This window comes from Belonocnema kinseyi, chromosome 8, assembly GCF_010883055.1.
Source record: "Belonocnema kinseyi isolate 2016_QV_RU_SX_M_011 chromosome 8, B_treatae_v1, whole genome shotgun sequence".
NCBI classification, from domain to species: domain Eukaryota; kingdom Metazoa; phylum Arthropoda; class Insecta; order Hymenoptera; family Cynipidae; genus Belonocnema; species Belonocnema kinseyi.
The window spans coordinates 124,988,736-125,016,604 of record NC_046664.1 but is presented as its reverse complement, the minus strand read 5'-3'; the positions used below and the strand labels follow the sequence as shown (position 1 = coordinate 125,016,604).

General features: G+C 37.6%; 1 protein-coding gene across 3 annotated transcripts in view; it reads left to right on the top strand.

Annotated features, from left to right (window-relative positions):
- Positions 1 to 27,869, top strand: part of LOC117178994 (1-phosphatidylinositol 4,5-bisphosphate phosphodiesterase classes I and II) — a 661,888-nt gene that overhangs the window by 384,775 nt on the left and 249,244 nt on the right. For all 3 annotated transcript variants that reach the window (XM_033370599.1, XM_033370598.1, XM_033370597.1), the window contains one exon: positions 915 to 1,260. In XM_033370599.1, the coding sequence (XP_033226490.1) occupies positions 915 to 1,260 (346 nt within the window). The remainder of the gene's footprint in view (positions 1 to 914; positions 1,261 to 27,869) is intronic.

Genomic DNA, 27,869 nt, shown 5'->3' with positions numbered 1-27,869 from the left:
TGTGATTCGCAATGCATCACCCACTCTGGTTGGGCGACAGATGCAGAAGTCTAATTACAGTCAATTGTGGTCTTTGTTGTTTTTCAGAAACATACAACAATGTTTTTTATTACAAATAACACTTGATTCTACAGTGTATTTAATTAAATTATTAGCTGGAGTATCTCATATTAAAGAGGGCCCATTCAATTCCCGCGTTCACACCAAATAGAGTTTGTGTCCTATATTTGGATACGCTCCTCTATCAGAAAAAAATATAATATCCGAGTGCACATGGAAATAGATAAACTCAGTTTTGTCCAAAAATGCACAACTTGAACATAGATTTTAAAGTTTAGCATTTTTTTTAACTTCCTTACTATTTTTCGCATATTTTGTAGGTATTTATTCATGACCTATTTGGCACAGCAAATATTACTTTGACCCACTGTTTGTCTAAAAAAAAAATATTTTTTATTTTTCCATTAGGTTTTTTTAGCTAGAGAAAGGGTATTTCGTCCACGTAGAGCCCTGCATACGGCGGTACTCGTATATACACTGAGATGGCGCCAGGTATCCCAGGATATCCCTATGCCATTACAAAAATAAAAACTCAGACCTAAGATGATTACAGTGCAATATTTCAGGATCATCATCAGTCATGAACGCATTTTTATAACGAAGTTAGGTGATCTAATGAGATTCGTAAGCCTAATATGTCATATTGGGCTGTCTGTTTGTTTACCCCACAATATACGGAGTGGGTTGCAACCAAGTGAATCATACGAGTACTTCAAGCTTAATGTGGGATCCGTACCACCTAAGCAAAAGTACATGCATTAATTTCCATTAAATATTGAATTATGTTATACCAATATTCAATTATTTTAATGCCATGAAAACAAGATTATACAAAAACTTTCTTTTCACTTCAGTTGGAACCTGGCCAACAACTTCCACCTCCATCATTACTAAAGAGGAAGATAATTATAAAGAATAAAAAAAAGCATCACCACCATCATCATCATAAGAAACATCATAAAAGTCAACAGGCTCAAGCTCAATGTATCAACGAAGAAAAACAGGAACTGGAAAACATTGGTATCGTAAATCAAGCTCGAGAAAATGGTCCTCCGCCTGACATTATTCCACAGAACGAGGTTGTTGAAGGTGTTGTTGTTACTAATAACAGTGAAGTCCAAATGTGTACTGAAGAAATTCCACATGCGCTGATGCTACAACAACGGCAGGGTAGTAAAGATAGCACACAAGATGATGAGGGTTTGTATTTTATGTAGTTTTAACATAATCAAAAACTCAAAAATACTCACGGTGTTTTTTAGATCATTTTAAGAAATTTTGCCCGAAAAACCATACCTCTAAAATGAATTTTGAGCCTCCTAATTTTTCAAGGTTGGTTTTTTTTCAAGGAGTGACTAAGATCTTGTATGAAAAAGACAAAAATACATTTTTTCTCTAACAACATGTGTATTTGGGGGTTGTTGGGGCCGAGGAATTCATTTCTGGCATTTATTTTTATTTTCGTGTGCCGCCAGAGGGCGCTTCTATATTTTTTTGTGGAATTTATCGCCTTTTTTAAGGGAAATTGACGAAATTGTTGCGGAAATCGACGAATATTTGACTTTTTATAATGGAATCACAAATTTTAAATAGCCAAAAATGGTAAGGCCTGAAAATTACGGGGGCATTTATGCACGACCTATATCGATTGTATTCAATTTAAGACTAAAAATTCTATTTTTTCTTTGCTTACTCGCCAAATTAACAAATCATATTTTTTCTTTATTTTACTTCTTTCTTCTTCAAAAATTCAAATTAAGAGATAAAAACATATTAAAGACAAAATCGAATTTTTAGTCTTAAATTGAATACAAGTGATATAGGTCGTGCATGGGTACACTCAGAGAAAAGAATAAGATGATTCAATAAAATAGTTTGTTCAACCTACTCTGTTTATTGAAACTAAAACATTTGGCCATCTCAAATAAACATTTGGTTATATTTAGAAAACACAACGAATTAATTTGTTTAATTCAAAGTCTTTAATTATTTGAGTACTCTTTGTTGATTCAACTAGAAAATGTATTGAGCGGCATATATCATTTGCTAGAAAATGATTAGGTTAAAGGAGCGAGATAATTTGGTTGATTTAACCAAACACTTCCATTAACTACACTAAAATACCAAAAGCCAGTTCACGCGACCAAAAGTCTCGGGAAGGTCGTGCATCGTGTCGTGAATCTATGAAAAAGGGAGTGCTACGAACACCTGGACACTCACAGTGTCAATTGTATGAAAAAACTGGAGTCTCCAACAATATGCAGAATATTTGTAATTTTAGTACAAGTACAGCTTTTAGTTCGCAGGGTCTAATGTATTGCATTAGCCTCGTTATATTATTATGAGTAAATAAAAAAAAGATTGAAAAAAATCGGTAAATATTTTCAATGTTAGTTGATCTTTAAAGCTTTATTTTCCTAACTCGTTTACCAATCAAGGAATTCCACATAAGTTATAATTATTATCAATGGTTTTACATACCTATTGGTTTGTAAATTTGTGAAATAATAATTACTTATGTTATTGTTACTATAATGCCGTTTTTTATGAAAAAAGTGACTCCTAAATGTATATGTCATTCGATTCAGATTTTCAAAAAACGTGAAAATTCGTTGAACGTCAGAGTCTGAAATTTGGAAAATGCTCCATTTGATTTTTCATCTAATCGAAAAATTTCATTGGGATAATTTCGAAATATACATGATATTAAATGAAAATTTGGACTAGAACTTCTCAATGTACTAGAAAAAGTATTTTCTATTGAAACCTTACTCTCTAATTGTGAAATGATAATGACAGGCCTGATCTTTGATCATTTTTAGGAGTTGTTACAGATTATTTAACGATTGTTTAACAATTATAAAATAAGATTTTCATGACAAAACGAAGTTCGTGTAGAATAAGAAACTCAAATCCAAATTTTCACTTGAAATCAAGTATATCTTGAAATTTCCCCAATGAAATGTTACGATTAGATGAAAATTCATATAGAGCATTTTCAACATTTTAAACTTTATTTCGACTTTTTGCGACTATTTTATCTAAAAAATTCCTAATAATTATAATTTATGCGTATGTCTGAATTCCTATCAAAAAATAATGTAGAAGGGATATGCGTGAAATTGCAACGATAATTGATAATATTAAAAATATGCTTCGTCTAAGTAGCCCTGCTTTTTATAAGACTCATTTCTGGGCCTGTCATTATTATTTCACAATTAGAGAGTAAAATTGCAATAGAAAACACTTATTTGTAGTATATTGAGAAATTTGATTCCAAATTTTCATTGGATATCAAGTATATTTCGAAATTATCCCAATGAAATGTTTCGATTAGATGAAAATTCAAATCGAGGATGTTCAAAGAGTGACCCAAAACTACGCCTTTTTTCTCGACCTCATGAATTTGATGCCAAATTGGTTGTCAAACTTGTCAGCTAACTCTATCATGCCCAAAAGAGTCCAATGTTCCTGTGATATTTTATGCTGACTCAGAATAATAGAAAATGTTGGCATCATCAATTTGTTTATTATATATAGTTATTTTTAAATATCTGTTAGATGCTTTTATTGAAGCATTAATTAATTGCGATTACTAAGATATATTTTCTTAGATAACACAGTGTCAATTTCTAAGTTTCATTCGTCATGTGGCCGAAATGAAACCTATGCTCACTTTCATATTTCCTCTAATTTAAAGTGTCATCATGACCTTTTGTTTAAACTAATTTGGAAGCAAATTTACGACGTCGAGAAAAGAGGCGAAAAAAATAGTGTTTTTTGGGTCACTCTTTTCAAACTCTGACGTTCAAGGAATTTGTACGTTTCTTCAAATTCTGAATCGATTGATATATACTTTTATGAGTCACTGTTTTCATAAAAAAATTGTATTATATTAACATTAACCTTAGTCAAAGTTACCCTACTTTTGAGGAATTATTTCTCGGCTCGTAATGATTATTTCAAAAAATTACACAGTCATAAACTTCTATTAACTTTTCATCTACAAGTATATGTACCTATCTAAACAACTTTTTAAAAATAAATATGAAAAAACAGAGGCCAACGAAGTGTCTGCGTGGAGTTAATTGAAGGCAAGTAACTACCAATCCTGACGGTAGTTACAAAAAATTTCTAAAAATACTTCTCTGACCCTACTTTACCCTACTTTGAAGAATTATTGCATTTAATTTTTATAAAAAAAGTGACTCCTAAAAGTATGTATCATTCGATTCAGAATTTCAAGAAACGTGCAAATTCGTTGAACGTCTGAGAAGTATTTTTCGCAAATTTTTTGAGAACTTAAAATTTTGTTAATTTCATTGGATAATCAAGGGAAAATTCAGAAATGAACCTAAGAAGGTTTTCTTGAGATTGTTGGTAGATATGAAACACATTTAGTGAAAGCATTGTGACCTTCATAGCTTAGGACCCTGCTGCTGTCCGGGGTAAGGTTAGGGGCATGCAGTGCAGTTAGTACAACAGTGTGGGTGTGCCTAAAGATCTCGGTAATATTTGGCCGCTAGGATCGGTAGTTACTTGCCTTAAATTTACTCCAAGCAAACACTTCGTTGTTCCCTGTTTTTTTCATATTTATTTAAGAAAAATTGTTTAGATGGGTACATACACTTGTTGATGAAAAGTCAATAGATGTTAATGATGTTGTAAATTTATAAAATAATCATTACGAGCCGAGAAACTAGTCTTCAAAAGTAGGGCAACTTTCACTAAGTTTATTTTTAATTTAAGTAATCTTTATCACAATTCCAAAACAATATAGATATAGAGCATTCTTTTCTGAATGCAGGAATACCATATAAGTCATATTCTTTATTCTAATTTCGAATAAAATAGTGGCCAACGATGACCCTACAAAAGCACATGTCCCCAACCCTCTGAAACGCCTTGCCCGTGCCATCCCTTACTAAAGCGTAGCAAAAGGCGAAAGATTTAAATGATTATTATATTGAATTTGAACAGTCAAACAGAAAAAGTGATTGAAGTATTTCGTAAGAACATATAATTGACTAAAGTATCTAAATTGATCTTAGATAATGTTCGCTTATACCATCATGATAGATCGGCCTATGTTATACATCCTTTGCGAAGTATTTTTAACACTTTCACTTGAAACCACATTTGAAAATTGAATTAAAAAATTTAATCATTAGATATAGTTATTCGTGAGTAAAATCAAGTGAGTTTACGATAAGGGGTCGTACTTGAATTACGTAAGACGTTTCTTATCCAGTTTTGCCCCCCCCCCCCCCCTCCCGCTATGTAAGATTTCGTAAAATTCGGTTAACCTCCCCCCGAAATCTTACGTAAGATCAAAAATTTTGCAAATTGCTGTACATTTTCCGGATAATAGGGAAAAACTGGTATGTAAATCAAACGATTATAATAATTTATTAGTCACCCAGCTGTTCGTCAAAACAAAAGAAACACGCAACACTGCTATCGATCCTAAGAATCGATCCGTCGTACGATAGTATCGTCAGTAAAAATAGTGTCGAATAATTACTTTGGATAGTTACAGATATTTTTTCAGTACGAAATTCAAATTTTTTCCAGGCATAGAAAGCAAGTATTTTATTCTTTACGTGAGATTGTCAATGACCCCCACCCCCAAACGTCTGACGTAATTTAAGTACGGCCCTTAATAGTAAATTTCTTTCCTTGTGGTGAAAAAAATAAAATCAGTTAAATCTTTTTCAAATTGCTTATTGAATTAGGGAAATAAATTTTACAATAAAAATATTATGCAGATATTATAAAATCTGGTCTTGCGGATCAATGCCGCGGTTTATTGAGCCCATGGTGTACTCTTAAAACGAAGCTGGTAAAGGTTCTGCGGATATCTTAATAAAATAAAAAAGAACATGCCAGTTTTCATGAAGTAGGCAGTCAACATAAATAATCCTATGAAGTACAAGAAAGGAAATGAAAATCAAGGTAAAATAAACTAAACCAAATAATGACTTTGTCTAGCGTGATACATATGGTTTGAGATCGTTTACGTGAAAAGCGCTGAGTGCCCTTCCGTTATCATTAGTCCAATGCTTCAAAGCCCGATCTTCTTTTTTATACTTACCAAAATTACTTCGCGATTAGGACGAATTGGGGACAAATTGGGGCAAACTGCTTCTGGCTTCATATCACGTAATCTCCTGTAAAAACTAAACATGTCTGTAATCTCGCTATAAGCTGCTCTTCGTTTCTCCATTTCGATTCGAAGCTTGTTTTCCATAATTAGAAAGCTTTCAATTTTAAAATTTTTTCTGCCAGTTAAATCTGGAGAAGTTTCAGTACCGCCATCTAGAAGTGTTTTTCTTTTAATACGTTTAACTTTATCGTGATAACGCTAGGTAACGAAACCTTCTAACTGCTTGGCCTTGTATTCAATTTCATAAAACTTATCATGCATTGTATTGAGAAATTCGACTATACATTTCAACATATTGTCGCCGGTAACCAATTTTAACTGTACTGATTGTACAAAATTTTCTGGTTTTATTAAAACGATGAAAAATCCCATGCCAAAACTCAGTTATAAAACCTATCTCTAATTTTTTCATTTGCTTCTGGAGGTTGGTTGCATCAAATCGAGTATCAGGACTTTCATCGTCTATTTCAACAAAGACAGAGCATCATATATTTCTGGATAATTATCAAATAAAGCCGAATTTGCATAATCGCGAAAGGACAACCGAGTTTTTGACAGAATTTCAAGGGAAAAATTAGAGTGGTTTATCAGTATTTTCCACCGATGTGGAGATGCATAAAAAGCATACGGTGCGCTTGAAAATAACAAAGTGATAGCTTTAATGCAGGCTTCAAGCCTATTTTTTCAAATCAAGTCAAGAGAATACCAAGATAACGAATTCAACACTGTCATACGGGCTTGTACTTCGGAATATTTCTCAGCCATGTTCCTAGCATTATACTAAGATTGGCGACTGCAGCTGCTAATAGAAATATTATTACCGTTTAATACGTTTAATGTCACTCTAGAAAATGATTCTCCAGTGAGACTTAATATTTTGAAGAATTATAAAAATTCTTGAAAAAATAAAAGTTCTTGACAAAAACGAGATTTTATTCCAGTCTTTATTGCCGTTTAATTCTATATGCTTGCATAAAATTTAATTAAAATTTCAGAAAATCCGAACTCCTCGCTCGTTTCCCAAAATGCAACACCACGTTCACATAGAAGTTGTTCTATCTCCACAACACGCTTTAATACTTCCATTCAATATTCAACGTTTGTTCTTATTTCTTATATCAATTCCTTATCGATACTAGGTGTGTTGTTGATTCGCATACACCAAACGATCATTCAGGTCTTGTGTTAATCACCAGTTTCATGGTCATTAAGTTTTTTATGCGTTTTTTTTTAATTTTAGAAACCATCCTTCATCAACGAATTTATTAAATTATTCGAAAATAATTTACAAGCATAGCAGAACACGTTTCCTGAAAAAACAGAGCACATCAACCATTTACGTGCATGCGTCTCTTTATTTGTCAAAGTTCTATCAAAGAGGCGAAGATTCAAAGACCTCGTAAACTTCTCAGATTTCTATTGCCGAAAAGAAGTTGTTTAATGTTTATCTTAATAAATACTTAATGTTGCCAGATCAGGAATAGACAGAGAAGAATCGTTAGAAATAATGAATAGTTCAAGTTTTATTTCCAGTATAGAATACTTGGCACACTAAGACCATTTTTGAGAACCACACAGATCACTCGCTCGTTTATATAGACATTTTTGTGAGATGTAAGATTTAATGTCATTATTGAGTTAATCACTTTACTGGTCCGAAAAGATCGGACAACGATCTGTCGCGAATTAACTGCTGCTCGCACACTGGTTTTCTCAAGCGACAAGGCTATCATCACACACTCAAACAGAGGAATCACGTTACTTGAAACATTCCTTTAAATAATAAAGAAACTGAAAATAGCTTTGAAATAAGCGATGTCGATAAATTAAATAATTTTGAATCGCAGAAAATCTCATAAAGACGAAACATTAGAACTTTAAACATACCGCCCCCATCGTGAGTGGTAACTGCACGATGAAAAGAAAACAATTAGTGCTTAATCGAGTATTGGTCAACAACGCAAATGCCGCCCACCAAAATCCACTAAGTTTACAGAATAATTTTTTTTAAATCTTATTAATAATAGTTGTTTAGATTTCGCTCATTTCTTTCGTTCTGACTGGTAACAGGCAAATCTGAGTAATCGGACATTCGTATTCCGAACTGGTAGTTTTTACGCGAACAGAACGTACTAAATCGTCCTTACCCTTGTAAAATTTAATTATACGGCCTAACAACCATCTAGAAGGTGGTAAAAAATCATGTTTCACAAGAACGATATCACCGATCACAAGATTTAGCTCTTTGTTGAACCATTTGTAGCCCATCTTCTCCAGTAAATCTCTGAAATTTTTTGTACTAACTGCCATCGATTTAAGCGATTTTCCGAAGTAAATTCCAATGAGGGTTCTGAAATTCTGGGCAAAGGGGCTCCAATCAGAAAATGTTCAGGTGTAAGATAGGAAAAGTCTTCAGCATCATTTGAAAGAGGGACAATAGGAGAGGAATTGAGGCAAGCTTCTAAACGAGTAAGAAGAGTATAAAACTCTTCGTATGTAAGAGTATGTGCACCTACAATTCTTTTCAGATGGTGTTTAAAACTCTTAACTCCATCCTCCCATAAATTCAACAAGCAATTTTTTAATTACCGGTCAGCACTGTAAAATGTTGTACCATTGTCACTGTACAAGTGTACAAATCTTCCTAGCCTCGAAAAACAACGCTGAAAGGCGGCGACAAAAGTGGCAGATGAATAATCAGAAACGAGTTTAAATGGACAGCTCGCATACAACAACAGACAAAAAGTGCAACGTACGTTTTGTAACTCTTTCTGCCACGACCAAGAGCAAAGCGATCATTAAATGGGCCTGCATTTAGGTTCAGGCTTATTAAGTTTTGAGTGCTTGAACACAAATGCATCAATAAACCTTTTACAATAGGCCGTTACGCGAAGCAATCTTGTCCAAGAGGAGAATTTAAGCATCAAGTTAAATGGACTTTTGATCACACTCAAAATATGATGACTCTCTAGTGGCCGCTGTTCTAAATTTGATTGTGAGGGGACTGCGTAGCGATATTCAGGCCATTTTAAGGATTGCAAAGTTAACCAAGGTGGTCCTTGCCACCATGAGGAATGCCTTATCAATTTTTCGGGCGTGAGTTCCCGTGTAGCGCATTCGGTCGGATTATCTTTAATAGAAATGTTTCGCCATTTCGCGCGAGGTACGAGCTCATGAATTAGGGAAACTTTATTGAAAACAAACACACGCCAATTGGAAGTATGTTTTCCTAGCCAAGCCGAAACTGTTACGGAATCAGTGTGATAGTAAAAAGGTATTTTATCCAATGACATAGTTTCCATGACAAACTTAAGTGTCTTAGTTAGCAACGCAGCTCCACACAAATCCAAATGAGGAATTGATACATATTTAGCTGGAGCTACTTTAGATTTAGCCATTAGTAGGCAAACATGAGCCTCCTTTAAATCTTCACTAAAGATTCTAATGTAAACGGTAGCTGAATAAGCTTTTGACGAAGCGTCAGAAAAGCCATGAAGCTCGAAAGAACAATCCGTTTTGTTGGATTTTCGACTAAAGAAGAAGTCACTTTAAAAAGGAATGAATCAGCCTCAGGATTCCAAAATAAAACTAGAACCTTCAGCTGAGCATCCTGCGCTAAAGGAAATTCGATAGCACGTTCGTGTTCTCCCAAGGCACAATCTTCCAATATTTCGGGTTCATTTGCAGCCCATTTTCGCAAATGGAAACCGCCAGCTTCTAATAAGAGTGTTACTTAAGCTCGCGCCTGTTTAGCCTTAATCTGGCTATCTGCACCAAACAAAACGTCATTGCCGTAAATATTATTTTCTAATATAGTTTGGGCTAAAGGAAATCTACTTCCTTCATCATAAGCTAACTGCTTAACCACTTTGTTAGCCAAATATGGATGACAGGCAGTACCGTAAGTAACGGTTAAAAATCTATAAGCGACGAGCCTTTTATCAGGTGAAACCCAGACAATTGTTTGATAGTCGCAATCCCGAGGTCCAACTAGAATTTGTCTAAACATTTTTTCAACGTCAGCCATATAAACAAAGCGATGTGATCTCCAATTCATAATGATTGAAACCAAATCATTGAGAATCTTGGGACCGATGTGAAGATGATAATTCAAGAAAGAATTATTGGAATTTAAACTGGAAGCGTTGAAAACAACCCTCAACTTAGTAGTGGAACTACTTTCTCTTAAGATAGGGCGATGAGGCAAATACGCAGTTTGTGGAAGACTATCCAATTCCTTTTCTTGAAGAAGTTCCATGTGTCCAAGGCTTTCATATTCTGATAAGAAACTGGAGTATTCAAACAATAATTCTGATTTCTCTGATAAACGACGAAGTACTTTATTCTAAACGATCTTAGCTCTCTCCAAGGATGCACTATTTTTATGTAACTGGAATGTTAATTTCTATTTTATTTGTGACTGAAACCGGCCCAGATAATATCCAACCAAAAACGGTATTTTGCGCAGTAAGAGAACTCAATATACCCTGTTGGAAACCCGGAAGGAAACATGAGGCATATTTATCGTCTCCTAAAATCAAATCAACTTGATGGGAGCTAAAGAGATTTGGATCTGCTAACCCTAACTCTTTTAATTGATCTTCATTTCCCACATTAGATCTTAAAGGAGAAGCATATGATGTAAGGTGTAATTATACTAAAGCTTGGATGTGGACTTTAAGACAGTTCTTTTCTGTAGGAATTAAATTAAATTCTGCTAACTTTTTGAAGAATCAATAATAACTCCTCCAACCCCATATACTACTACTTTAACCTTTTTGTAGCATGGAATTAATATTTTCATTGCTCTCTCGGTAATAAAACAACATTCAGATCCTTGGTCCAGCAAAACTCTAAATCTGTGACTTCTTCCATTTTCAGCTTGGAAGGAAATAACAGCCGTAGCGAGTAAGGTTGAGCGCGATAAATTTGGATAATTATTCATAAAATGAAACGAAACTTTATCGTCTGCTTCTTTAAGCGAAAGATGATTTACCGCCACCCCTAGGGTGGAGTCGTCGGGATCATTTGATTGTGACGCGAGAAAACCTGAAACTGCCAATGGAGAAGTAATCGATGCAGAGTTAATTGGTGGTAAGGTGAGATTTGAATTATAATCATCGGAATGCAACAGGGAATTATTTCTTCTACCGCATTTGTAACATATGAATTTACTAACACAATTATGAGGTCGATGTCCAGGCGTGAGACAATTATACCAGCAATGATTATTTGTAGCAACTTCCCTACGCCTATCCACAGACAGAGCTTTGAATTGATCGCATTTAAATAAAGAGTGATTATCCTTATAAAGGAGACACTTTGAGCTAGAAGTTGCATTGTGGCTCCTAACTCCCGATTGTTTTAAAACATTACTCTTTTCTTTAGAACTCGCACCAGGTTCGGAAGCTTTAATAGCCTCCAAAATGCGTATGCGAGTCTCCAAAAATGAGTCAAGTTGCTGATAAGTGGGATAATCAGTGCTAGAATTAATATGCATCTCCCATTCTTTGAGAGTACTAATATCAAACTTTTTAGCTATTATAAAAACAAGTAAATCACTCCAATGTTCTGTTAAGCGTTTAAAATTTTTGTAATAATTGATTATATAAAAAATCTCGCGCATTGAGTTAAGCATCTTTAATAGCGAGATACTTAGACTTTGTGAAATATTCCAATTTCTCACGCTCAGCCGAAGTATTTTAAGCTTTAGTTTCCAGATGCAGGGTTTCACAACTCTTCCAACGTTGGTCAAGGAGTTCTATCCTTGATTTGACAGTAGCCAGTGTTAGATTGGCTTTTCCAATTTTCTTAAAATTGGTTTCAGTGCGTAGAATAGCCTGAGCAATCTCTGATAGCTCAGAGAATAATGGATCCATTTTAACAAGAGGAGCAATTTAAATTGAAAGTTGCTGATAATTCAGCTAACATTGAAAAGTCTTAATTTGAAAAACTAAAGAAGCGATTTTACTTTAGTTTTAAAGTGCTCTGACAAGGCGACCAAATTTGAGTGTGCAAGAGCATAATTATTAATAAAATCTCAATAAATCATCACTGTAATACTATAGTCTGAATTATTATTATTCTGTTTGCCAGAACGAGCCACTCTCATTTTGGGTAAATTAAAGTTGTCATCTTACTACTGGATAATGTTAGAAATCGATGAAGTCTAAAATTAAATGTGTTGACAATCATCCAGATATCAGCTGGCAAACCTGTTATTTCTTCCTTCAGGTGAAGAATAATGAAAGACCGATCCAGTGAAGAATGACAGTATGAAAGAGTACAGTACAGACTGTTTGGATAAGGACGACTGCCTTACAGTACGTGCGAAGATGTTATCACCAGCTTATATCCTTGCTATGTGACCTCAAGCTATCATATTTTCCACCTACTTCTTGTGCTTTCACTTAAAAAAAATTCTCACTTTGGTCTTTTCTGTATTAATTTTACACTTTTGAATGTTTTTTCACAATCTTCTATCGGGCTCAAAGGACCATTTGTTTAATTTTTATGTTTATAAATATTTAATTTCGCCAGATCAGGAATAGACAGAAAAGAATCGTTAGAAATAATGAATAGTTCAAGTTTTATTTCCAGTATAGAATACTTGGCAGACTAAGACCATTTTTGAGAACCACACAGATCACTCACTCGTTTATATAGACATTTTTGTGAGATGTAAGATTTAATGTCTTTATTGAGTTAATCACTTTACTGATCCGAAAAGATCGGACAACGATCTGTCGCGATTCACTGCTGCTCGCACACTGGTTTTCTCAAGCGACAAGGCTATCATCACACACTCAAACTGAGAAATCACGTGACTTGAAACATTCCTTTAAATAATAAGGAAACTGAAAATAGCTTTGAAATAAGCTATGTCGATAAATTAAATAATTTTCAATTGCAGAAAATCTCATAAAGACGAAGCATTAGAACTTTGAACAGAAGTAAAGAAGTCACGATATTTCGGAAATATTGAAACCCTATTTCTAGGGTAATTTACCGAATAGAAGAACTTATTTTTGGCCATTAGGATTGATCTTTTCTTATTTTTCCTATGAACGTAAATAAATGAATCTGCTACAATTTCTTTTTAAATTGAAGTTTTCTCGAATATTTTTTATTTTAAGTGATTTAATAGCTCTGAAATGTCTTTAAATGTTTAGCAATTTGAGTGCAATTTGTTAAATTAGATTGACTTTTACGGCGCAAATTTTTTAAAATGAATTGTTGCGGAAACACAGACATCACACGAAAGAAACATGAAAAACAAAATTCCAAGGAAAAATTCAACACGAAAAAGGAGCAAGAGAAAGAAAAGTTTTCTTTTGGATAGTAAACCATAGTAGTATGCCTATATCAAATTTTATACTAAAAACTAAATGTTATAAATACCTAGCAGTGTGTTCAAAATGTATGATTTCTCATTTTTCACTTCAACATGTTTATTTTGTATATCTGCACCAACACCAATGCCTGTCACATTAGTTATCATACTAAATTCGTCGCTGTCTACATTGTTTCTTTTACATCCTGATAATAAGGTTTAACATTATTAAAAAAAAATGAAATAATTTAAAAAATTGTAATTAAAATTTGAATAAATTTAACAGTTCACTCAACTTAAATTTGAGTTTTAGAAGAATAAAACCTACAAACCAGATAATTCTCGTTTATGCTGAACAGATTCTTTTAGCAAACTTTTGTTTTGTACTTCAGAAGTTTGCTTCACTTTCATATCTTCTAATCTTTTTCTATTGTTGCTCAAACAGAAATAATACACTCAAACTCGTTGAAAGTTATTAATATTTAATTATAAAAAATGCAAATTTGTATTTTTCGGCGCGCCAATTAAACTTTGAAATTTAAGGAATGGTTTAAAGATAATTAAAAATTAAATTGTGCCGATAATTCTGCTCTGATTCGTGTTGTGAATCGTGCTGAAAACCTGAAATTTGACGAGTCGCAGGAAAGGGAGAATATGACCCAATCATATTGATTAAAAATGAAACTGCCAACGTTAATTGAGATATCAGTATTGATACGATGATCATGCGCAGTATATACAGCTATATAGCATACACCAAACTGTCGCCCTCAGCCACCCTGTTCTCAGCCTATCTAGAATGACTAGCTCCCGCAGTTTCTCAGGGGAGTAGGGCGATAGCGGTTGGGACAGTCGTCTTGGAAGGACCGCAGTGCACGAGTAATAAGTGAAGTATAATGCGCATTGGCATGCATTCCGATTGAAAACAGTTTAGGTGGCCCTGACTGTTTATGTTTATCCTCGCCCCCTTCGATTTCCGTCCAAGGCTAATTTAAGGCAACCCTCGACACTGACCGGAAAACGAGAGTTTGGTGTATCAAACGCGAGAAATGATTTGTAAAATGATTAAAGACTTATAGGTTTATAATAGATCGATTATGAAATCTTCATTATTATTAATTGTAGACTAAGAGTACCAAATAAGGCCTACGGCTGCAGCCCATGCAGCCCTCCCCTTAATCCAGCAATGCATAAGCCTCTTCTACGTAAATTAAGCGTCATAAGGATGGAATCTTTTTAGGCGCTCCATACCCTCTATCCATTTTTCCCTATCGGGATCGTAAATATTATCGGGACTCTCCTCCTCTCCTTGGAGTCTTATTTCAGGCCGGAATTCCCTCCCAAAATTTGAAAACGCTGAATATACTTTAGTGGTAGTATTATTAGTTTTTATTTGTAGTATTGTAGGCGTATCTAAATTTATGGAGATTTATCACATTCTTGCTGATTCGAATCCACAAATAATCGAATCATCGGCTTTAATACTCAATGCATCCTAGCGGGCGGATTCGCTTGAGGGTGGTTTACTGGGTTTTTGGAGTGACTGATGCAATAAAAATACTCGATTAAATTAGTGAAATCGTCGTGGAAGACAATGCCATAACTACTTTCTTATAACTTTCACGAATGATCCGTTCATTCTAATGAAATTAAGACCTACTACAATAACTGAAATTATAAAGACAAAGCTTAATACAATTTTAATTAAGTGAATGAATTTCGTTCTGAAGTTAAAGAAAAAGTTTTAAGAAAATCGGGTAATATTTCCACTAATAAAGGAAACATTCACAGATATTCTAAATATAAAATAGCCCCTCTCAGCCTAACAAAAGTGCGATAACTCTCGAAATTATAAACCGATTTATTTTTCTCTTTTTTTAAGATTCTCTTCGTAATCTAACAAATCTAAGGCTGTTTAATAAAATTCAAATTATTTATATTTTACAAAATTTTCATTTTGCTTAACTGGCTCTAATTCTCGGGCAATGGTGTTACGACCCACCTAATAGAAAACAATTGTTTACTGAAATTATTCTTATTTCGTTTCAAGTGGCTCGGAGGTCCAAAATGCCAATTCTTATTATGTTTCGAAGAATTGCTTAAATGACATACTTGAATAATTATTACTACCGATACCGTTTCCGTGTTCCATGAACTCGAAATTTAATAGGTCGAGCAGAGCTAAACTACTTTGTAAACTTTTCCTATTTAAATTTCTCGTTCCTTTGAGAAAATAAATTCTCTGTTACTCGTCGGCGAAGATTTTCTTTTAGTGTATACGTCCGTTTCGTATGTAGTTCGGTGCTGTCACTGTTAGAAAAATAAAACGTTGGATGTATGTATATATAATTAAAAATTTGTCATAAGGACAACTGCAGGATTTCGCCACAACCACGTCTCACGACCGTGAGATAGGTGGTTATAGTCTGTAAAGGAATCAATACGACGATCCAGCAAAAGCCTTGTGCACCCTAAGAACACGGAGCGACCCAAGGACAACCGCCTTCTGCATTTTTCCCGCAAGTGTTCTAGCATATTGTTGACACGCAGTGATGCTTTTTAGGCCATTAGCAAGTGAAAGCTTGGCACCTCCAAGAGCGCCGATGATAAGGACAATCAATTTAACAGAATATTCCGGGTATAGTCACTGCAACTCCCTTATAAGTTCTCGATACCTCTCTTTCTTTTCATTCTCCTTGGTTATGATGTTTTTGTCAGCTGGTGCCGAAAATTCGATAACAAACATGGTTCGCTTCTCGAAGTCAAGAAGAACCATGTCAGGCCTCGAGTGAGCAACAGAAACAATTGTCGAGAATATAAAGTTCCAGTATATGCGGCACTTCCCATTCTCGACAATTGACTCAATTTCCCTAGGAGCATTTAGAGGAGCGATACTAAGGTTAATGCCGTAGGAGTGATAGAGATGGTAATAAAGCACTCTTAGTGCCGCATTGTGCCTTTGAATGTAGGTCGTTCCCGCGTGAATTGGACAACTAGATAGTACGTGGGCTAAATGCTCTGGGTGTGCATGGCACGCCCTGCAGCTATCATCGGGAATGTCTTGGCTCAAAATGTGTCGACGGTATGTTAAGGTGGAAAATACACCGTCTTGGCATGCAAAAATGAAACCCTCCGTACCAGACTTCAATCCGGGCGATTTAAGGAAGGCAAACGTTAGCTGACAAGACATTGACTGATCCTTCACATTTCTGTGGAAGATACCGTGCGTCCTCTTATCGAGGAGCTGTTCACGAAAGTTTTTCTCTTGTGCTTTCTTAATCCGGGCTTTCGGGAGTGAGCACTCGAGATAGATAAGATTTGATGCATTTTGCTCACCCCTAATACTGAAGTCAAGTCCGAGTGCTTCAGCAGCCTCCTCCGCTGCTTTGTACAGAAACGCTCCTTTGCCCACTTCTTCGTTATTCCTGACCATTTTAAGAAGAGGGTCTCTTCCATTTGCAACTCTATGTGCTGTACCCGGAATAATCCTGTTGTGAAGACATTCAAGACTCAATATTCCGCGTCCCCCTTGACGGCGTGGGATGTACAGTTGCGGAACGGAAGACTTAAGATGCATGCTTTTGTTCATGTGCATAACCTTTCGTATCCCGATATCAAGAGATCTGAGCTCGTTCTTCGTCCATGGAACTACTCCAAATGAATAGAGTAGTACCGGGACGGCAAGGATGGTCGTTGCAGATACTTTGTTCTTCGCCGACAGTTCGGAAGACCAAATCTGTCGGATGAGACGTTTGTATCTGCTTCGGAGAGTATCCTTTATAGATGTCACATCCTGAATGCATAGATCTTAAGATCGTCCATGTAAAATACATGAGTGACCTTGTACTTTCGATCTGTAGGTTTGCCGCACAAGTACCCGTCGGAATGGCGAAGTGCTAGAGATAGTGGCAATAATGTAAGGCAAAAGAGGAGTGGGCTGATGGTGTTGCCCTGAAAGACACCTCTCTGAAAGCTGACCTTGTTAGTTGTCACACGATTTTTTCCAGATGATCTAGTAAATCTGGTTTTCCAAAGCGGCATCAATCTCTCTGTGCACCCAACTATTTGCGAATGAACCTTTAAGATTTCCAAAAGACAGATGATAAATCTATGGGATGTCGAATCGAAAGCTTTGCGATAATCAATCCAGGCCATCGATAGGTCATGCTGGTAGAATGCTACATCTTTGCAGACACATCTATCGATGAGCAGGTTCTCCCGACATCCGGCTACGCCTTTCTTTGAGCCTCGTTGTTCATACATTTCTTGTCACACAGGTTCAATTGCCCGAACAATCCTATCATTTAGGATAGCTGTGAATATCTTATGAAGCGTGTTCAGACAAGTTATTGGCCTGTAATTCTTCGGGTCAGCTAAGTTGCCTATTTTCGGCAGAAGTATTGTGCGCCCTTCCACCAAACACTCTGGAATCGGCTCTGCCGAATTTAAATATGAGGTGAAAATACGGGCCAAGTGCTGATGGGTTGAAGAAAACTTCTTCTACCAGAAGGTTTTGATACAATCTGGTCCCGGTGCGGAATAGTTCTTCATCCCTCTTAATACATTTGTCACCTCCTCGGTAGTGATGGGTGGGCATTCTTTATCAGGTGTTATGAGAGCAACACATAACTCCATGAAGCTCTTTATATTTTCTGAGTCTTCGTCCAGTCTATGCTGAACTTCGTAGAATTCTGTCCAAAATACTTCGACCTGCTCTGGTTTGGGTGGGTGTTCGACAGTAACTGGAGGGTCTTAGAAGATTTGAGATGGGTCAGAGAAAAACGGTTGATTTTCTCTGCCGTTGGTTTTGTTTTACGGTTCGCATCGGCCAAAGCTCTCGCTGCATTATACACACAATAATTGATAGCCCAGAGGTCGGATTCTCCGGAAAAATGTCCACGAAGTGCGTCATCCATTTCAGCCAGATCTTTAGGCTTGAGAGAAACCTTGGTCTTGATGTTTCTCCGGGTCGTAAAGCATCGCTCTTCATCTATTGAATGTCTGCCCGCGGTTGGTCTTAGTGTCGCCTCTCTTTCTCTGTTGCCGGCTTGTTCTCGCTGTGGTAGAGTAGGCGTTCCGCTTACATAGCCCCTTTTACGGAGTAGTTCAGCCTAAGGTCTTCATTATTTTCCAGTAAAGCCCTGGGTAAGGGTTTAATTTTATATTGCAAGTTTAAAGGGCTCTAAGTGATGGCCGCAACAATAATTCGCTTTCACAAATTTTGTGGAAGGCAGATTCGTAGATGGGTTGTATTCCCTTGCACATGAAGTATTTTTTGAGGTCCAAGAAGTTTTCAAAGTATTCCTTTGTTAGTAGGAGGTAGGTTCTTTTGGCTTGTTCTAGTGCGATGAACTCGGTCGTAGGATGGATATAGGCTTTCCCAGTCCCATTTTCCAGAATGGGTTGAAGTACCGGTACGGGGTGCATCTGGTACAATGTGTTTTCGTTTTTATCTAAAAGAGGAATGTGCAGAGTAATTTTTAATTTCCCTCCACTGGTTGATATTGTAGTAGTAGCAACCTGGATGAGATTTTCCAGGTTAATTGATAGTCCAGGTAACGGGAACATTACCTTGGGAACATGGTCCTGTATATCTCTTATAATTGGCTTCAACTGTTCTGCTGTAAGTAGCATAGTGTGTAATTTTTCTTTCGGAGCTGAATGAATGGAGTTCAATAGTTTGTTCGCAGATCGGATGTAGTCGTCTAAGCCAACTTTCATCGAATTCAGTAACTGTTGGTATTCTATCTGGGTATTAATTGCGTTTATCATGTTGACCTTGTCAACCAAAAATTGAAGATCCTGTACTAATTGTTTATCATTAGCTTCCGCGTGGGCATTAAGCTTCTCTATTTCTGCTCTAACGATGTGAGTCTGTTGTCCTAAAAGGTGGGTAAATTTCGTTGAGTAGCGTCGAGATGCTGAATTTCCTCATCAATTTGCTGACGCTGGGCATCGGTCATCAAAGCTGTTATGGGATGTAAGATTTCCCCTATCAGTCCGTTGAACAAAGTTAATCGGCTTGGTCTCTTTCGAATTCCAATTGGCAAGACCTCTTGAATAGGATCTTGAAACTGAAGTCTTAATTCTTCCATTTGTTTGAATATCGTCTGTTGCAGATGTTTTGCATGATTGAATTTGTTCATTATTTGTGGGCCCTCCAAATACTACTTACAGAGTGTCTTCATCTGATTAGGGCATTTTGATGTCATCTGGTCCAGTCTTGTAGTGAAGTTCTACAGAAGTTCCGAGTAAAGATGTACATCAAGGAAAGTAGTCACCCTCCAGACGGTCGCTTGCCGAGACATCCTTTTTATCAGTTCAAAATATACACCAGAACTAGTTTGGAATGGCTCCTCCCAGTATGCTAGCCCGTGTTGTTGCATGGTAGGCCCAAACAGAATTAGAAAGATTGCCACTTTTAAGCAAGAAATCGCAGAATCTTAAAACAGTATTTATTATAAGCCTTCGAAGTAAAAATTTTCCAATTTTTTATTATGTTTTTATTTATTTATTTTTTGTTTTGTGTTAACTAGGACAGTGTAGGCCTTAGTAGTCTGACTTATTAGTTTTTATTGCTAAAATTAAGGCTTACTAAATGATAAATTCTGAAGAAATAAGATTAACTAGATTTTATTTTATATGCTTAATCTCTACGTAAAGAGATATATACAAACATGTATATCATGTATAACTTCTCTAACGCTTTCAATTGCACTCTTGTACGTGTAGTAAGAAATTGTATACGATTCACATCAATTTGTTTATCCTTTAATATAATTTAACCCTTTACTTAAGATGCCTACATTGACAAATTGTCGTTAAAGTCGATCCTTAGCAGAAAACGCGCGAAAGCTTATCCGCGTATTTGGTGAAGCGCGTATCATTTTCGGATTCTAAAATTACATTATTATTTTCGGTGAAACCGACAATTTCATAGGTACCGGTCCTTCGCTTATCTAACTTATTTTGCCGTGCATCTTTACAGACTACTACCTTGTCACCTATTCGTGCATTTAACGGTCGTTAAATTTCTCGCGGCAATTTTTCGTATCTCATTTAATTTATTGACCAAGTTTTTCAGATACGACACGTAGGTTTCGAGACGCTCGTCAGATGGGAAAGCGCTTGAAATCGCGCAAACCTCCCGTAAACTAATTCGTAAGATGTAAAGTTTGTCGCCTCATATACCGAAGTGTTGTAGGCAAACATAGCGAAATGCAGTAATTGATCCCATTCGTCGTAATCAGTGGCATAATTCTTTATATAGTCTGTTGGAACTACGTGGCTGCGTTCCAACGACCCGTTCGTTTGCGGACGGTAACCTGAAGTTGTTAGTTGTTTTACACCAAAAATCCTTTCCAGATTCCGCATCAATTTACTCATAAAACTACCACCTCGATCCGTCAGAACGCAACGCGGAGCCCCGAATTGAGAAATAAGATGTGTTGCCACAGCGTGGGCAACGTTTGTTGTTTTCAAATCTGGTATTGGCACTGCAAGACAGAATTTACTGAAATTGTCCTACATCCTTAGAATGTGCCCATTTCCACTTAGAGTGGTTGAAAGCTTGCCCACGGTGTCCAGTGATACTTTATCGAAAACTCCTAACGGGGTGTCTGTTACAACCATTGGTTCCCGTGATTTTGCCCAAAAAAGTTTATTTTCTAAACAGCTCTTACATCCTCAAATGTACTCGTTAATATCATCACACATGCCCGGCCACGTGAACCGTTCCCTAATTCGTCTATATGTCTTCGTGACTCCTTTATGTCCACACAGAAGACTGTCGTGGTATTCCGCAATTATTTTACTACGCATGCCTTCTGGGGGTACTTCCAGTTTTCCGTGACATAAGGTGAATTTAATTTCACCACCCCGGAATATGTCGTTAAGCAATTCTTCCAATTTGTTTGGAGGCAATATTCCTAACAAATCACTAGAGCTTGCGATTCGAGATGTTTTCCAATTGTCACGTTTTAACGCTAACTGGAGGTTAGCTACACCCATGGTTACGTCCTTCCAACTAGTTTCATCGAAATGGTTTCGTTTCACTACGATGGAGTAAACGCTATGACGTCCTCGAGGCGTTACCAGTACTTGACCCAACTGAGAGCGTCTATCATTGAGGTCTTGGACATTTAAACACTCCGTAGCTACTAATAATTTGAGAATAGGGTTAGTTGGCTCTCAATCTTCTGGGATAAAATGAGCGTAGTTATCTCGTCGATAGGTGAGCGGTTCAGTCCATTGATGGACTACTATGGTTCCGGTCGTTTCTAACCTATCCGGATTATAGTTATCTTTTTCCTCTGAAAAATTGGTCTCTGAAGGGGGCGATGGTGAGTCTAGGTAGGGCATATCTACGTTGATTAGTTTCGATTGAAAGTGGTAATTCTGAGATAATTCAGAGTGATTCCCTAACTCCTTCGACCTTTGAAGCCGACGCGGTCGAATTTTCGCCTTATCTCGAGCTGGACTATCATAACCCTGATTTCCGCGACCCTTGAAGAAAGGGGTGGATTTGGCCACAGGGGTATTAGTCGTTAGAGGTGTTGGACACAACGAACTTCGTGGGGGTTGTTGGCTAACAATAGGGGAATCTTCTATATCCTCTACACCCCTAAAGCGGACGATACTCATTCTGGCCCTTTCAATTGGTTCAGTTGGCGCTTGAACCAGAGGGATGGGAAGTTCGCTTGTTTCAATGCTTTCCTTTGCTGATTCGGATGTGACTATTTTATTAGAAACTTGGCCTTCTTCAATGGGCTTGCTAAACGACTGCAGAAAATTATTTATTCTGTTAGAGAATTCGTCATCGTCAAACTCTCCACAGGGATCGATGGCGTCTAGATATTTTCTAAGCTCGGGATCGTCTTCTCCTTCAGAAATTGCAATAGGGAGTAGATAATTATACCAGTACCATGATGGTTGAGCAGTTAACGTGTGATTTTTTATATTTAAACTGCAGTCAATATTGTCATCACTTTCATCATTTTCGTCACTTTCCCCTGGGAGAGGGCTAAAATATACTATGTAGGCCTGGGAGCTAGGTTTCTCGCTTAAATTTAGGCCTTCTTGGAATGGCCGCTGGGCAGCTTCCAAGTCTGTTTCAGGTTGCCCTGCTTCTGCTGTAGCTAGGCGATCAGCTATTTCGTTGCCTAATATACCCTTGTGGCTGGGAACATGTGCCCAATCGAAGTTCAAGGGACCGATAGCTTTCTTTAATTTTTCGAATTCTGTTTTATTGAAAACAGGTTTTCCTTCTGCAGTTTTCGACCCATTTTCTTCCCGTTTAGGAATCCATTTAGTAATGCTATCTATCAGAAATTGTGAGTCGGTATGGAAACGAAGGTTTTTGATTCCAGCTTCATGAGCCTTAATGGCGGCCAAGGTGGCAGTCTGGATCTCTGCGGAATTGTTCGTTTGACATCCGACGGCCCTTTGTGACGAGTTTAAAGGGTGATCCTTTCCAAACCAAACCCCCATTCCAGCTTTAGATTCCCCTTTATCGTAGTGGCAACAGGCACCGTCAATATATACATCTACGACTTCTTCCCCAAGACCTTTTGTTTGCAACCAGTCCTTATGGACGAAGGTTCACCTTTACTAGGGAACCAAATTTTATGGGCCGGAAGTTCGGGTTCTACTTCCGGAAAAGCACTATGATTTGATCTAAATACGGGAGCATCGGAATCGCCCTCTGAGGATTCATCACCGGGTGACGTTTCGCTAGTTGCTTCCCTACCGTAAGCGGAGGGTTTGAGATTCTCTCGTATATGAGCTTTTCGTTTTTTTAGTCTTGAAGCTACAGTGCTTCGGTTTATATTTGAACCTTGTACAGTCTTAACGACAGACCGATAAGACTCGCCCGATTCCGACGGGGGGTGTGATTTCGGGGGCCTTCCTCTACTCCTGACCTTTGAAGTCTTTGGCTGAAACTTGGTAAGTGCGGTCACTAGCTCTTTCGATACCTCAGTTAAGACCCCTGATTCCTTGGAAGAGTAAATCGCTTTGTCAGAGCCCTTTGGGTTCTAACTCAACTGCGAGGTTCTCCTGACCGTGGGGGATTACAGCAGGTCTTTTCAAGACCTTTAGGAGCAAAATCGTTGTCTACTGGCTTTTCGGATTCGGGAAGGCTCTCTTGTGAACGAGTTGTTGGTATTGCCTTTTGAGATCTATCATGGATGAAAAAGGCACGAACGGTAGCTTTGTCCTTTTTAGGATTGCTAGACTCGTTTTCGGATTCCTTTTCCGGGTCGCTAGTTTCAGGTAACTCTTCCCGACCTTCCAGGTTTACGGAAAAGGCTTCCACTCCTCGAATAAGCTTACCCTTCTTGTACTCATATATGATCTTGTAATCTTTTAGGCGAAGGCGCCAACGCATTAACCTTGATCCCGGATTCGTCATGTAATTTATCTAATGCATGGGTTCATAGTCACAAGCCAGTACAAACTTTCGGCCGTGTAAGTACGGGCGGAAATTGTTAACGGAATAGACAATGGCTAAACATTGGTTTTTAGTCTTGAAATAGCGCTGTTCACACGCATTCATAATTCTAGAATAAAATACGACAGGCATATCCATGCCTTGCTTTTCTTGCGTTAATACTGCGCCTATAGCATAGTCCGAAGCATCGGTTGTGAGTTTGAATGTTTCCGAGAAATCTGGGCACTGCAGAATTGGTTCTTTACACAGATATTCCCTTAAGGTTTGAAAACTTTGTTCTTGCTCGGGTCCCCATTTCCATTCTCCATTTTTCTTAAGAAGTTCGGCTAAAGGATTTGAAATCTTAACATAATCCTGGATGAACCTTCGGTAATAACCCTTAAGTCCAAGGAACTGCCTAATAGACCGAACCTTTTTAGGATGAGGAAAGTTTTTTATGGCACTTATTTTAGCTGGGTTTGGCTTAACTCCCTTCCCAGTAATAATGTGTCCTAAATAAGTGAACTCCGTTCGTAGGAAGTCACACTTATCAGGCTGTAGTTTAAGGTTAGCGTTACGTAATCGAGAGAGAAGACGTCTAGTTTTAATATTATGTTCCTCGAGGCTTTCTGAATAGACAACGATGTCGTCCAGGTACACGAAGACCTCAGTCCCGTGCATATGCTTCAGCACCGTGTCCATCAGTCTTTGAAAGGTTGCGCGGGCATTCTTGATACCCATAGGCATGTGCAGATATTCAAAGTGACCTGGCGGGGTTGAAAAAGCCGTCTTAGCACGGTCATCGGGGTGGGTTTCCACTTAGTGGTATCCACTGGCTAGGTCAAGTACCGAAAAGTACTGAGCATTACCCAACTGATCCAAAATGTCCGTTATATTGGGTAATGGATAGCCGTCCTTAATTACTTTTTCATTAAGCTCCCGGTAGTCAATGATGACTCTAAATTTTCTCTCCCCGGAACCGTCCATTTTTTCGGAATTAATAGTAAAGGGGAGTTATAGTGCGACTTGGAATCCCCGATGATTCCCATTCTGCGCTGTTTCTCCGTTGCTAGAAGTATTTCCTTAGTATCGTGGGGAGAATGACGATATGACTTTCTATTGATAATCTCGTCATCGATCGTAGGCACCCTATGCTGAACCAAGTGAGTAGCAGTGAGAGGCTCTCCATTGACATGAAAAACATCTTCGAAATCCTCTGCCCATCAAGTTGCATACTTCTGCTCCTCTAGGTTTAAGTGGGATATGCGAAGGCTCTTAAGTAGCCGTTCGACACGGGTCGCGCTAGAAGATTCTGAATCAAGGGGCGGATTTGTCAACAAATCCTATATCTCAGATTCCGAGCTCTCTTCGTTCGGGAAGGAGTAGTATTCGAATGGTATTATTTCCTGTGGCAGAATTTCAATCGCTCCTGAGCCAGGATCCACAAAAAGGGTGGTATCTGGATGACAAAATTGGGGTGCAGACTTCTTAATAACTGGAGATTCCTCTAAGAAGGTTTTGGTATAGCAGATGCTTCGACATCCTCCAGAATTTTCACTGTCGGGCGTTTCTGAGGCTTTGCACTCGTCGCTGGATCGACGCGATGAGTCAGAATTGAGTTTAAAGAATCTGAAACTGACTTAGAAGGTAAACCCGGTGAACTTGACCTAGAATTACCTTGCCGAGGAGGCCACCGGGGTTGATTAGAAGAATTTAGAATCTGTTGATTGGACCAGGGGAATTTATTTTGAATAATTGTATTAGAATGACCTTGCTAAAGGTTTTGATTTTGTAAATTAAGATTCTGAGGGTTTTGCCACATGAATGGCATCTGCCCTGGGAGGTAATATGGCATCATAAACGGTGGGTAATTTAGATTATACTGGTAGTTTGGCATAGAGAAATTTGGAGAAGATTGATGATTATAACTCGCATATGGATTTATGTAGGATTGATGATCTTGGTTGATATAGGGCATATGAGAATTAGTGGTCAGTGAAAGGATGTTTGCCACCACTGAATTGTCGATCGATTTTGCCTTTTTGTGAAAAGGACTAGCTGCACGTGTAAGCAGAGGTGGATTGGGGTTCGAATATTTAACTGTGGAGTCTTCTGTCGTCACATAATAAATCGAAGAATCACAAATAAATCGAGTAGGACTCCGATAAGTCTTTTGGATTTCGCGTGTCCACAAACGTGGACATTTCGGTAGGCAGTCCACGTGAAAAGGAGTCAAATGCGCAGCCTAATATAGGTTCCATCATGTGTCCGCTCTTAGTAGCGTCTACATTCCCATCAGGACCCTGAGTACAGTATTTCTCTTCCAGAGCTTGTTTAACTCCGCCTAATAAGCCGTGTAACCTATCGTAATAATCGCTGACGTTTTCCGTTTGTTTCATACGCAAGTTCACCACCTCTTGGATGTTGTACTGGTATTTTTTTCGCGGCAAAACGTTTTTTAGATGCGCGAATAATTCTTGGACTGTATAGAACGTTATATTTCTGAGGCTTTCCCTCTCCACACCTACTAGCTTGCTCAACACTGCTTTAATGTAGGCAGCTTCGTTGTCCCTAGTGATATAAACGGTACCATTTACTATATCATGCAAGAAATCCTTTAAGTGTGGTCTCTTGCCGTCGAAAGATCTTAAGTGGCTAGTGCTTTGTTGCAAGGTTATACATTGTATCATGGAAGCCATGGCCAGGGACGCGTTTACTTGGCTAGCAACGAGTACTGGAATATTAGGACTCATCCCGAAAACAAAATTCGTTGCGTTATATTGGGGATCGGTATTAGACTCGTCTGGGTTCGGCATTTTGAATTTTACGCTGAATAGACTCCTAGAAATTCAGATTGTCCCGATAACTTGCTCAGTAAGAGTCAGGGTACACGTTCTTATACACGAAATTTAGTTCGGCCACATGGGCATAACAAAAATATAATAAAATAAATTGCTCTACAGTAAAATCATTTATGATTCCGAATTGATACATCTTTCAAGGAAGAGAATTATCTCCTCGAACATTTCATTTGATTCCCGGGGTAGAGGTTTCTCAAGATTATATTTAACATTTAAATCACGGGCTATAGCCTTTTCATACCATTCACGTACCTTCTTAACTGCTCAGTGTTTTCTTTTATACACCGCCGTACCTGATTCAGTAGATTTGAACATCTTTAACCCTTACTAAACAGAAAGGTCGATTTGAGCTTAAGGTGCAGGTGATTTACGAGACTTGTTGTTTCTTCAAATCCAAGCCGCTTTTTGTTTAGTTAAACAGAGGATAAATCTCCAGATGTGAGCAACTAGAACTCCGTATTTGTACCACGCAAAATTTAGATTCGTAGATGCTCAATGGCCATCATACCTAAAATTCCTTCTACTACTTCGTGTTCTATCGGAGTCCTGGCAGAAATGACCTCGCTTGTAATAACCTCGTTATTCAAGTTTATACCTACTGTTCTTACTGATACAATATCTAGTGATCCAAGTTCGTTTATTATTGTCGGGTGTCTGTTGGACCCCACCAGTAACTAGCTTTCCGGAATGAATGTTAACGGCATTTTTCGATGCAGGGTTAGACGAATGTTACCTCTTCGGAGAGATTGTGAATATAGCGTTGTTCCGGTTGATTCCTGCTACTTATAGGTTCATGGCAAAAGGGAAGCATTTTGAATTTGATTACTTGCTCCTATGATATTCATGTCCCTCGAACTATTTCTTCAGTCAAGATTGATCACGCATGAATTTATTCAAGAGCGTTGTTAGGCTATGAACTTCGTTTTTCAAATTCAATTTTAATTTAATAGAACCTTATTTGGAAATGAAACATTTTGAATGTAGGAATAACTAGCCACCAGATGTTCTGTGTTTCGCTAT